This window comes from Cherax quadricarinatus, unplaced genomic scaffold, assembly GCF_038502225.1.
Source record: "Cherax quadricarinatus isolate ZL_2023a unplaced genomic scaffold, ASM3850222v1 Contig672, whole genome shotgun sequence".
Classification (NCBI taxonomy): Eukaryota; Metazoa; Arthropoda; class Malacostraca; order Decapoda; family Parastacidae; genus Cherax; species Cherax quadricarinatus.
In genome coordinates this window covers 75947-89900 of record NW_027195698.1, presented here as the reverse complement: position 1 = coordinate 89900, position 13954 = coordinate 75947, and the positions used below count along the sequence as shown (strand labels likewise).

At 41.5% G+C, this 13954-nt stretch overlaps 2 protein-coding genes across 2 annotated transcripts in view; both read right to left on the bottom strand.

Annotated features, from left to right (window-relative positions):
- Positions 1-11398, bottom strand: part of LOC138851461 (uncharacterized) — a gene marked incomplete at its 3' end in the record, with an annotated part of 42127 nt that extends 30729 nt beyond the window's left edge. The window contains exons 1-2 of the mRNA XM_070080607.1: positions 11363-11398; positions 9941-10081 (exon numbers count right to left, since the gene is read on the bottom strand). Of these exons, the coding sequence (XP_069936708.1) occupies positions 9941-10081; positions 11363-11398 (177 nt within the window). The remainder of the gene's footprint in view (positions 1-9940; positions 10082-11362) is intronic.
- A 246-nt stretch (positions 11399-11644) lies between these two features.
- LOC138851460 (tripartite motif-containing protein 59-like) lies at positions 11645-12418 on the bottom strand (the record flags this gene model as incomplete). Its single annotated transcript, XM_070080606.1, has 1 exon — positions 11645-12418. A coding segment is annotated over one exon (774 nt), but the record flags the coding sequence as incomplete, so codon positions are not given.
- Between the last annotated feature and the right edge of the window lie 1536 nt (positions 12419-13954).

Sequence of the window (13954 nt, the reverse complement as noted above, 5' to 3'; positions counted from 1 at the left end):
ACGATGATGAAGAGCTAACCACTGATGAGCTGCAAGAGCATCTGCAACAGCAAGAGACCACAGCTGAGGAAATTGTTTCAGAGGAGGGGAGAGAGAGATAGAGGAAGTTGCCTTCTTCAACAATTAAGGACATTTGTACAATGTGGACAAAGATGCAAGCCTTTATGGATGAACATCACTCCAACACAGCTGTTGCAAGCTGTGCTGGTGACTTTTACAATGACAATGTTGTGTCCCAATTTAGGGAAATCTTAAAGGAATGCCAGAAACAGAGCACTATGGACAGATTTTTGGTGCGACTGAGGTCCAGTGACTGTCAAGTTTTTCCCAGTAGCATTAAAAAACAAAGAAGGGAAGTAACCCCGTAAAAGGACTTGCTACCTAATGTGCTTATGGAAGGGGATTCCCCTTCCAACAATAATACACCTCCATCATCTCCCCTTCTCCCATCTCATCACTCATCAATAAATCTTCAGTAAAGATAAGTGTCATTTATTCTTAATCTATTTATTTTTCATGTCTCATTGTTTTCTGCGAAGGAAAATGTATATTTCATTTGAAAAAATTTTCTTCTAATACGTACTTTTGGGTATCTGGAACAGATTAATTGGATTTCCATTATATCTTATGGGGAAAATTAATTCTGCTAACAATAAAATCAGTTAAGGACAAGCTCTATGGAATGGAATAATATTGTAACCCGAGGATCCACTGTATATGTCTCTACGCTGTTGCTTGATACCTTTGATATACCTTTGAAAAGTTTCAAGAGTTTATCTACTCTCTGAGCCTGGCCATGGGCCAGGCTCGTCTTGTACTTTCCTGGTCACCCAGGCTGTTGCTGCTGGAGGCCCACTGCCCCACATATCCATCACAGCCTGGTTGATCTGGCACCTGGTGAAGATACTTCTCCAGTTTCCTCTAGAAGGCTTCTACACTTCCACACTTGATCTCCACATTGTTTGAGAGTATGGAACAGAACTCTTCTCCAGGCTGAGGGACTGACAACCTCAAATCTTCAACTTCAAGTGTGATGGACTGATAACATCGTCTTCACATCTCTACTACTCCTGCCTACTCTCTGTACTCAACTGAAGAAGTCTACTGTGTAGGTGAAACGTTTTGGTTTAAAGATGTCTAACTGTTGCCTATGTGTCTTGCTTACCAATGTTTTAGAGATGGTGGAGTATGTATGAAACTTTTTGAAGGAAGGTGTAAGATTATTGTCACTCCACTGCTGACAGTGTAGCAGTTCAGTGACATTTGATGATCATGCACTGCTGACAGTGTAGCAGTTCAGTGACACTTGATGATCATGCACTGCTGACAGTGTAGCAGTTCAGTGACACTTGATGATCATGCACTGCTGACAGTGCAGCAGTTCAGTGACACTTGATGATCATGCACTGCTGACAGTGCAGCAGTTCAGTGACACTTGATGATCATGCACTGCTGACAGTGTAGCAGTTCAGTGACACTTGATGATCATGCACTGCTGACAGTGCAGCAGTTCAGTGACACTTGATGATCATGCACTGCTGACAGTGAACCCATGGTTTATTTCTTTTCACTGTTATACATTAAACATGTAACATGTCTATCTGTCTGCTTATCTGTCTTTCTGTCTGCCTATGTGTCTTCCTGTGTCTCTGTCTGTCTCTCTGTATCAGAGAGAACACCACTGCTAATGGCGGCCGCAGCCGCAGCAAGCAGCAACAAGGCTGCTCCTACATCTTGCCGTCCCCTGGGCCTATCCGAACTCCAGTGATGGCCAAGTTGGCAAGTACTGCTGCAACAACATGCAAGGAACCTATAGTGACATAAAAACTGACGGTGACGACAACGAAATGGACTAAATATGACAAAAGAGGGACCGGCATTCAAGTACCAGACCTGCTGCCAGACGTGAACCAGACATGAGACGTTTTCCACTACAATGAAATAACTGACCTCCATATCAACTGCACCAGTGTTTAACGGGAAGACAACATGGCAGAAAACCTGATCAACTAAATCTCCAAGGAAATGACAGGTCTGTAGGACTTTTTTCTTCAGTGCCAAACGAGGGAAAGAATTGAGCATTTAAACATGGCTGACCGGCATCCAAACAGCCGCTACTGCCAGACGTACAACTAGCGAAGTGAAATTCTCATCTTTACTGACGTTCATCTGTTGACAGTAGCATCATATCTGTACCACCATCATATCACCTGTACCAGTGCTAACGAGAGGGAAACACAGGAGACATCGTCAAATCAACAGTACAAAACTCCAAGGTTATAGGTCGGATATCCCTCAGTGCCAGTCGTGAGAAAGAAGTGAATAGTTAAACAGCCAAGGTTAATGTTTTAGTAGCTGACCTATATTCAGCTGACCAGTGTACAGTGAGAGAATCATAGCAGAAAACGCCAAATATATCTATAAACTCAAGGAAAGTCAGGTTGTAGGTGGCGTTACTCCCCTCAGTGTTTTAAAAATGGCTGAGTCAGCAAAACAGGTCAGGCAGTCAACAACACCACACAACCCCCGATAAATGGAACTGAGGGGGATTTGGAAGGATAAAACCATGGATTAAACCTTTCTGATCTACCAGAATGGAAAGGAGTTAGAAGTTAATTGGGGAAGCCAGACTGTGAAGTGAGATGGGAAGGGGAGTGTGTATTAAGGGGTTAATTGTAAGGGTTTTGTGAAGTTAAGGGAAAAGTGAGCAGTGAAGAGGGTTTTTGAAGAGGAAATTTTACTAGTAATTCAGTGGTGATTGCTAAAGCAGATACTAAGTGTACTAGGGACTGGAAAAGAGAAATAAATATTATTGTATATGAGTAAAAGAGCGAAGAGTGAAAATGGCAGGCATTAGGGGGGTACAGGCTGCCATAATTATATTTATATTTCTTCTTCAATTCCATGAAGAAAGAAATCAGTCATGGGGGTTGGAAAAGGTGAATGGAGTAACAGCGCCCTGGACAGTAAAAGCCCAACAGTTGCCATCCTACCAGAAAAGTAAATGTCACTATCGCCGCAAGGTATGGCAACACCGCATACCTAAACAAAAAAAGTGGCACACAGCTCTTATTGTAGCGCTCTTAAGTGGTGATATCCAAATTAATCCAGGACCTCAAACTATTGTGCAGAGGCAAAACAGACAGATAAATGACGGCAATAATGACGGTCTAGCAGCTAGGAATGATAACCTTAACTCCATATGTAATGCATACATAGGTCAATGTGAGACAATACAGCCATTATTATCTCAAACACTACCAAACAGGTGCATACACTGTACTAAAGTACGCATGAAAAACGGAAAAGGCACCTTATGTAAAATGTGTAAGGGGTGGGTGCATAATGGATGTATGTACAATTATAGCAACGGTGCCAGAATTCATTTTGTGTGTAACAAATGCACTTTGGCACAGTTACCCTTTAGCAGTGATGACATTGATTTACCTAATTTTAATACTAATGACCCATTGCCATATATTGATGATTATGATTGTTTTATGAAAACAGGCCTTCACTTTATTCATGTCAATGCAAGATCACTTCTTCCTAAATTGGCAGAGATTAGGATTCTAGCTAACAAAATTAGGGCGGCAGTTATAACCATCTCTGAATCTTGGTTGGATGATACGGTGACTGACGACGAGGTCAAAATAGATGGTTACAATATAAAACGCTTAGATAGGAACAGAAAGGGTGGTGGAGTATGTGCCTACATTAGAAATGACTTAGCTTACAACCCAAGACCTGATTTAAATAACAATAAACTGGAGATTCTATGGTTTGAAGTGCTGCTTCCTAAGACCAAACCCATCTTAGTAGGAACTAGTTACCGCCCTCCTACCCAGGACCAGTTCTTAGAAGACTTTTCCAGAGTCTTGTCCGAGTTGAAAACAATTGCGAGACAATAATACTGGGCGACTTCAATATCTGTTTTCAGCAGCAAAATAACGGGCTATGCAAAAGGTATAAGCAAATTCTAGGATTAAATAGTTACACTCAACTTATTAATACTCCAACCCGGATCACACAGTTCTCAGCCACCCTAATTGACCACATACTTTGTAACCGCTCTGAGAACATTAGTCAGTCAGGCGTTATTACCACAGGTCTTAGTGATCATTTCATCATTTACTGCACCAGGAAAATAACTAGGGATAGGATAGGCCTACACAGGACAATAAAAATGAGGTCAACTAGAAACTACAGTAAAGAAACACTGGTAAATAGGCTACACAATTGTGACTGGACAGAGATAACAAGTTGCACGGACGTAAACGATGCCTGGGAAAAATTCAAAACAATGTTCATTACCATCCTTGATAATATTGCACCAGTTAAAGAGGTTAGGATTAAACGAAGAACTGAACCCTGGATGAATACTGAGATATTAGATAATATGAAATTCAGAGACCAGCTGCTAAAAAGATTTAAAGCAAACAGACAGGATATTGCAGCACTAAATGAATTCCAAAGGGTGAGGAACAGAGTACAGAGACTTATAAAAGGAGCAAAGGCAAAGCACTACTGCTCAAAAATTGAAGAGTATAAGCATAACCCCAGAAAGCTCTGGCAACAACTAAAACAGTTGGGGTATAGCCATAAGCCAGTAGATAGGTCTAACATAGTACTCACTATCGATAATGAGGTATGCCACGAAACATCTAAGGTGGCAAATTGCTTTAATTCATACTACACATCTGTTGCATCAACACTAGTAAGTAAACTACCAGCTGCATCAAATACCTTTAACACAGACTCTGATAAGTTTCAAACATACTATACCAATAAAGGGGTAACCCCAAACAGTTGTCAACTAGTAAGTGTATCTCATGACTTTATTCAAAAAGAACTAAGCAGGTTAAACCCAACTAAGAGCACAGGCCCTGATAACATCCCGTCTAAGTTCCTAAAAGATGGTGCTTCTGAACTGTCAATCCCTATTGCTCACATAATAAATCTATCAATCACCACTAATACAGTACCGGAGGGGTTCAAGGAGGCCAGAGTTACTCCTATCTTCAAGAAAAATAGTAGGTCTGATGTAAGCAACTATAGGCCTATTAGTATACTCAGTATAATATCTAAAATTCTAGAGAGGGCGGTGTATTCTCAAGTAGTTAAGTACCTTAATGACAACAACATTCTCCATAGCTATCAATCGGGCTTTAGAAGATCCTACTCAACCGACACCTCCCTTATTAATCTGATGGATTACCTGAGAACTGAAATGTCAAAGGGGAACCTCATAGGCATGGTAACCTTAGACCTGCAAAAGGCCTTCGATACTGTCAACCACAATATATTATGTAATAAACTTCAAACTATCGGTATAGGTTCTGTAGACTGGTTTAAGTCCTACCTTAGCAACAGGAGACAAATAGTCAAAATCAACAAAACAGAATCAGAACCCCTGCCGATAACATGTGGAGTTCCCCAAGGTAGTATTCTGGGTCCCTTATTATTCTTATGTTATGTCAATGATATGCCTATCAGTGTCAAGTGCAAACTCCTACTGTATGCAGATGACAGTGCTCTGTTAGTGTCAGGTAAAGACCCACAAGATATTGCTAATGTTTTAACACTGGAACTGGAGTCCTGCAGCAAATGGTTAGTAGACAACAAACTATCATTACACCTAGGGAAAACTGAAGCCATTCTCTTTGGCACAAAACATAAACTGAGAAGGGTAAATAATTTTAATGTTCAATGTAATGGGGAGCCCATCACTTTGGTTTCATCAGTAAAATATTTGGGAATCCCCTTTGACCCATGCATGTCAGGAGAATTGATAGGGAACAGTGTAGTAAAGAAAGCGAATGCCAGACTGAAGTTCCTGTATAGACAAGCACAGTGTCTACCTACTGAGGCTCGCAGGACTCTATGTCTAGCCCTTATACAATGCCATATGGATTACGCTTGCTCTTCTTGGTACTCTGCCTTGACAAAAAAACTGAAAGATAGACTGCAAATCACCCAGAACAAAATCGTAAGATTCATCCTGGGGCTGGGACCAAGAGAACATGTAGGCCAGGATGAATTACAGCAGTTGGATATGCTGAATGTTGAAGACAGAGTAAAACAACTGAAGCTAAATCATGTTTATAAAATTGCTCACAAGCAATGTCCAGAATATCTTGCTGTCAATTTTGTCAAGGCTGGGAACCAAAGCAATCATAGAACTAGGGGGAGAGAGCACAACTTTGTAGTACCCACAGTCAGTGGCCAGGCTTCAAACACCTTTTATTGTACAGCAATAAAGGAATGGAACAGACTACCCGCACATGTCAAAGCCAGTCATAGCGTGAACCAGTTCAAGAAGAGTGCCAAAAGGTGTCTGATGAATGTAGCTACAGAAAGGGAGGGGAATGATTTTCTATTTTTTAGCTAACATACGTGTAAATTTTACCTTATTCCTTGTAATGACCCTCGTATTGTAGATAGTCTTAATGACCTTGGTGTCGCAGATAGTCTTTTTAGTATGATAATAAGATGTTATCTTCATTGTAGAACAATAAGAAAATATTATAACCTTTATACTATAATAATAAGGTAAAAGGACCCCAATGGAAATAAGTCACTCTGTCTGACTTTTTTGGGTTATCCTAGGTTCTCTACACATATGCTGCTATATATGATAATTCTATGTAACTGTATTTGTGTATACCTGAATAAACTTACTTACTTACTTACTTACTTACACACGATGCAGAGTCGTCATGTCTGGTTCCTGATCAAGTGAAAAATGTGTATTACTTGCCAGTCATGCTTATTATGTCTTATATCTACAAGCACAGTATCACACTTTGTCTGGATTTTTTGGGGTTATCCTATGTAATTTATACTTTGTATGATAACTGTGCTTATGTGTACCTGTGAGATACAGGGAGAGACAGAGACAGGGATAGACAGAGACAGAGATATATACAAACAGAGATATATGCAAATGGAGATAGATACAGACAGAAATAGATACAGACAGAAGGAATAGAGACAACCAAAGTCAATCAGCCACCCACCTACCCGGCCAGCCAGCCTGCTGAACACATATTACACATTCCAGAATTATTTCTCTTTACTTAGGGTGTATGCTATAGGATATTCTGGCAGGATGACACTACCAGTGGTATCAAAAATGAAAGGATGTTGCACAAATGTTGCACATGGGTTATTATTGAGGTTTTTTATTTTTCCTTGACCACTTGTGGAAACATCTCTCTCAAAGCCACTAAACTAAGGGTCAACTGCTCTTTATAAGGAAATGCAAATACAACATGACATCAGTGAATCCCTGGTGTTTGCCACGTTCTTTGTTCTAGATGGCGCTCAATTGATCTGCTATTCCCACAAGGTACTAAGTAGTCCCAGGTTTTTTAATACTGCTCATACCAGGTGTGAAGACCCATTGTATACTTACCAGGCATCTCAGGTCATTTGAGGCAAATTTGGAGGCAGGAAAGTTAAAATGTTGATCTACATTTGAAGCACCAGCAGTAACAAAGTAGATCTACATATGGACAGTTAAGAGTTTAAATATTATGTATTACATTTGGGAGTGGGAGCCAGGTCTACCTACACCTGACTTTCTACAATTAAATATTACTAACTTTTCACCCTTCATTAACCTGGAGTTTACCTGGAGAGAGTTCCGGGGGTCAACGCCCCCACAGCCCGGTCTGTGACCAGGCCTCCTGGTGGATCAGAGCCTGATCAACCAGGCTGTTACTGCTGGCTGCATGCAAACCAACGTACGAGCCTCAGCCCGGCTGGTCAGGAACCGACTTCAGGTGCTTGTCCAGTGCCAGCTTGAAGACTGCCAGGGGTCTGTTGGTAATCCCCCTTATGTATGCTGGGAGGCAGTTGAACAGTCTCAGGCCCCTGACACTTATTGTATGGTCTCTTAACATGCTAGTGACACCCCTGCTTTTCATTGGGGGGATGTTGCATCGTCTGCCAAGTCTTTTGCTTTCGTAGTGAGTGATTTTCGTGTGCAAGTTCGGTACTAGTCCCTTTAGGATTTTCCAGGTGTACATAATCATGTATCTCTCCCGCCTGCATTCCAGGGAATACAGGTTCAGGAACCTCAAGCGCTCCCAGTAATTGAGGTGTTTTATCTCCATTATGCGCGCCGTGAAGGTTCTCTGTACATTTTCTAGGTCAGCAATTTCACCTGCCTTGAAAGGTGCTGTTAGTGTGCAGCAATATTCCAGCCTAGATAGAACAAGTGACCTGAAGAGTGTCATCATGGGATTGGCCTCCCTAGTTTTGAAGGTTCTCATTATCCATCCAGTCATTTTTCTAGCAGATGCGATTGATACAATGTTATGGTCCTTGAAGGTGAGATCCTCCGACATGATCACTCCCAGGTCTTTGACGTTGGTGTTTAGCTCTATTTTGTGGCCAGAATTTGTTTTGTACTCTGATGAAGATTTAATTTCCTCGTGTTTACCATATCTAAGTAATTGAAATTTCTCATCGTTGAACTTCATATTGTTTTCTGCAGCCCACTGAAAGATTTGGTTGATGTCCTCCTGGAGCCTTGCAGTGTCTGCAATGGAAGACACTGTCATGCAGATTCGGGTGTCATCTGCAAAGGAAGACACGGTGCTGTGGCTGACATCCTTGTCTATGTCGGATATGAGGATGAGGAACAACATGGGAGCGAGGACTGTGCCTTGTGGAACAGAGCTTTTCACCGTAGCTGCCTCAGACTTTGCTCTGTTGACTACTCTCTGTGTTCTGTTAGTGAGGAAATTATAGATCCATCGACCGACTTTTCCTGTTATTCCTTTAGCAGGCATTTTGTGCGCTATTACGCCATGGTCACACTTGTCGAAGGCTTTTGCAAAGTCTGTATATATTACATCTGCATTCTTTTTGTCTTCTAGTGCATTTAGGACCTTGTCGTAGTGATCCAATAGTTGAGACAGACAGGAGCGACCTGTTCTAAACCCATGTTGCCCTGGGTTGTGTAGCTGAATATACTTGTGTAGTGAATATACTGTGTATGTATTTTACTTTTTATTGTTTTAATGCCTAGTTCTACTGTCAGCATAATACAGCTTCTCCTTACTTAGTGACATACTTGTTTACCGATGACTCGGACTTATGATGGGCTCTCTGACCAGTATACATACCTAAATAATGTATATCAGAGCTAATTTCCTCTATTTTGTTTATTACAGTATACAGTACACTGCTGTATAAACGTTCAAAAATATACCAGAAATGTTATAAATGGTTGACTCAAACCCACTACCATTATAGTATGCTCCTCACTTAGTGACAAATTTGTTTACCAATGTTGCCTTAGGACCAGAACTCCGTTGTTAAGTGAGGAGAGGCTGTATATATTATTGTAAACTTATCTGGTATTTGAATGCATTTATAAGCAGAAAATATGGTGTTCTGCTTACTGGCAATGCCCACTTTCTGAAGATAGCCTGTTGGGTAACACACGAACAACTTTCTTATATATCAGTAGTCATAAATTAACTTAACTTTGGGTTTTGTTAGTGACTTTATTATAGAAGTAATGTATGTAGAATTAGTTTGGAATAGGTAGAGGGAAGTGTGATAGTTATCAGCTAGGTAATCACTAAACTGGGCTTGAGAGCTCAGAACTTTTTGGCTATATTTATTACTATGGTAGAGAAGAAGTCATTCATTTTATTTACTGTTTCAGAGAGTTGGAGAGGAGGTTCAGTTGGTTTAGTGCATACATGTCTATTTTTGTGACTATGAAAACTATAAGGAATATTAGAAAAACCTGTCAGTCAAAATATTATGAAAAGTTGTGTATAAATAAGTTAGGTAACAAGCTTGTTACCATATTATAGGAATAAGAAAGTAGGTAATTTTAAAAATGAAAATCTTCATCATCATGTTATCATGATTAATATTGTATAACATGAAAAAGAAACAAAGACTTTCAACTTACAGTTAATGTCGCTGGAGGGATTTCACCAGTAATTATCTTAACTTTCTCCATGATGGTGGAGGCTGAGTCTCCCTGGAGAACAGTGGCAGTTGTGGCACCTGTCTCTGTGGTGATGTTGTCCTGGGCCTTCTTAATGGTCTCCTGCAAGTGTCATTACCAACACAAACATTAATGCTGGATGTCAGCAACAATCTGACTCCACTCTGACACTTTCACAACTGTTGATTACTTAAGACTTATGTCTTATAATATAACTCACACTCTCCCTTCAACCCTTGCTAATATATCCCCCTGTACCTCCCCACAGCCCTTCCTAATATATCCTCTGTACCTCCCTACAGCCCTTCCTAATATATCCTCTGTACCTCCCTACAGCCCTTCCTAATATATCCCCTGTACCTCCCTACAGCCCTTACTAATATATCCCCTGTACCTCCCCACAGCCCTTCCTAATATATCCTCTGTACCTCCCTACAGCCCTTCCTAATATATCCTCTGTACCTCCCTACAGCCCTTCCTAATATATCCTCTGTACCTCCCTACAGCCCTTCCTAATATATCCCCTGTACCTCCCTACAGCCCTTCCTAATATATCCCCTGTACCTCCCTTCAACCCTTCCAAGCATATCCACGTACCTTTCTTCAACCCTTCATAATATATCCTCTGTACCTCTTTTCAACCATTCCTAGGATATCCCCTGTACCTTCCTAGGATATCATCTATGCCCTCCTAGGATATCCCCTGTACCTCTCTTCAACCCTTCCTAGGATATCCCATGTTCCTTCCTTCAACCCTTCCTAGGATATCCCTTGTACCTCCCTTTAACCCTTCCTAGGATATCCCCTGTACCTTCCTAGGATATCATCTATACCTTCCTAGGATATCCCTTGTACCATCCTTCAACCCTTCCTAGCATATCACCCATACCTTTCTTCAACCTTCCTTGGATATATCTTGAAGCAACCACCCAGGGAGGTACTACCATCCTGTGGTAGTAGATTGGTAGACAGCAACCACCCAGGGAGGTACTACCATCCTGTGGTAGTAGATTGATAGACAGCAACCACCCAGGGAGGTACTACCATCCTGTGGTAGTAGGTTGGTAGGCAGCATCCACCCAGGGAGGTACTGCCATCCTGTGGGTGTAGGTTGGTAGGCAGCATCCACCCTGGGAGGCACTGTGATCCTCTGGTAGTAAGTTGGTAGACAGCAACCCCCCAGGGAGGTACTACTGTCCTACCAAGTGAGTAAAACAAAGAGCCTTTAATTGTTTTACATAATGATATGATTGCTGGTGTCTTTTTCTGTGTCATAAATATGCAAGTAGAAGTCTTGCTACTTCTACTTACACTTAGGTCAAACAACACATGCATGTACAAACATACAAATGCACCCCTTTGGGATTTCTTCTCTTTTCTTACTAGTTCTTTTTCTTGTTTATTTCCTCTTATCTCCATGGGGAAGTGGAACAGAATACTTCCTTCATAAGCCATACGTGTTGTAAGTGGTAACTAAAATGCCAGGAGCAAGGAGCTAGTAACCCCTTCTGTATACATTACTAAATTTGTAAAGAAATTTTTGTTTTTCTTTTTGGGTCACCCTCCTTCAGTGGGATATGGCTGGTGTGTTGAAAGAAGAAAGATTAATATATTTAATAATAACTGAATATTGCTCTTGATGTTGTATATATTCACATAACAGAATCAATACTGTACATAAAAAATAACTAAGAAATTATTTAGAAAGTTCAATAATGTCTGTGGCATCATACCTTTACTGAAAGTGTTAACAGTGTTAACATCTGGGAAGAGTTCCTGACACTTCTTCATCCAATCTTCAACCTCCACATTGTAGTGATTAGCTTTATTAATGGTTGTGATGACCTCCTGTGCAGTGTTGACTGTGTTGAGGCTCTCCAGCATGGTCTGCAGCTGCTTCTTTCCTGCCTCTCCTTCTGTTGTCATAGTCAGCACACTGGTATCCTCCTGTTCCAGGAGCTCTATTGCTGCCTTGTTCTGCTCCAGCAGATCATAGAGTCTGTCCTGCAGTTGGTGATGCTGGGTCTTCCAGTCCCTCACCTGCCCCTGGTACTTGCCCAGCTGGGACAGTGCTTCTTCACACTCACTTATAAGGTTACTGATACTGTTCTTGTGTTCCTGTACCAAAGACCGTAACTTCTTGCTGATGCCTCTTGTGCGATCTTGACCACATTTTGTTGACACTGTTCCCACTGATGTAACCTGGATACTTCTGAGTTTCTTTATCACAGCCTCCACAGCATAGCTGATCGGGAACTGAGTAGCATCTGTGGCGCTGTGCTCAGCATGACAGCTGGGGCAGGTGAGCTGAGCATTCTTGCTTGTATCTTCAATACACTGTGAGCAGAATGTGTGACCACACGGCAGAGTGCGTGGTCGTCGTAGTTCTTCATTATAATTGTTAAAGCACACTTTACACTCCTCTGGTTTGTCGTTATATTATTATTATTATCACACTGGCCGATTCCTACCAAGGCAGGGTGGCCCGAAAAAGAAAAACTTTCACCATCATTCACTCCATCACTGTCTTGCCAGAAGGGTGCTTTACACTACAGTTTTTAAACTGCAACATTAACACTCCTCCTTCAGAGTGCAGGCACTGTACTTCCCATCTCCAGGACTCAAGTCCAGCCTGCCGGTTTCCCTGAACCCCTTCATAAATGTTACTTTGCTCACACTCCAACAGCACGTCAAGTATTAAAAACCATTCGTCTCCATTCACTCCTATCAAACACGCTCATGCACGTCTGGTGGAAGTCCAAGCCCCTCGCACACAAAACCTCCTTTACCCCCTCCCTCCAACCTTTCCTAGGCCGACCCCTACCCCGCCTTCCTTCCACTACAGACTGATACACTCTTGAAGTCATTCTGTTTCGCTCCATTCTCTCTACATGTCCGAACCACCTCAACAACCCTTCCTCAGCCCTCTGGACAACAGTTTTGGTAATCCCGCACCTCCTCCTAACTTCCAAACTACGAATTCTCTGCATTATATTCACACCACACATTGCCCTCAGACATGACATCTCCACTGCCTCCAGCCTTCTCCTCGCTGCAACATTCATCACCAATGCTTCACACCCATATAAGAGTGTTGGTAAAACTATACTCTCATACATTCCCCTCTTTGCCTCCAAGGACAAAGTTCTTTGTCTCCACAGACTCCTAAGTGCACCACTCACCCTTTTCCCCTCATCAATTCTATGATTCACCTCATCCTTCATAGACCCATCCGCTGACACGTCCACTCCCAAATATCTGAATACATTCACCTCCTCCATACTCTCTCCCTCCAATCTGATATCCAATCTTTCATCACCTAATATTTTTGTTATCCTCATAACCCTACTCTTTCCTGTATTCACTTTTAATTTTCTTCTTTTGCACACCCTACCAAATTCATCCACCAATCTCTGCAACTTCTCTTCAGAATCTCCCAAGAGCACAGTGTCATCAGCAAAGAGCAACTGTGACAACTCCCACTTTATGTGTGATTCTTTATCTTTTAACTCCACGCCTCTTGTCAAGACCCTCGCATTTACTTCTCTTACAACCCCATCTATAAATATATTAAACAACCACGGTGACATCACACATCCTTGTCTAAGGCCTACTTTTACTGGGAAATAATTTCCCTCTTTCCTATGTACTCTAACTTGAGCCTCACTATCCTCGTAAAAACTCTTCACTGGTTTCAGTAACCTACCTCCTACACCATACACCTGCAACATCTGCCACATTGCCCCCCTATCCACCCTGTCATACGCCTTTTCCAAATCCACAAATGCCACAAAGACCTCTTTAGCCTTATCTAAATAATGTTCACTTATATGTTTCACTGTAAACACCTGGTCCACACACCCCCTACCTTTCCTAAAGCCTCCTTGTTCATCTGCTATCCTATTCTTAGTCTTACTTTTAATTCTTTCAATAATAACTCTACCATACACTTTACCAGGTATACTCAACAGACTT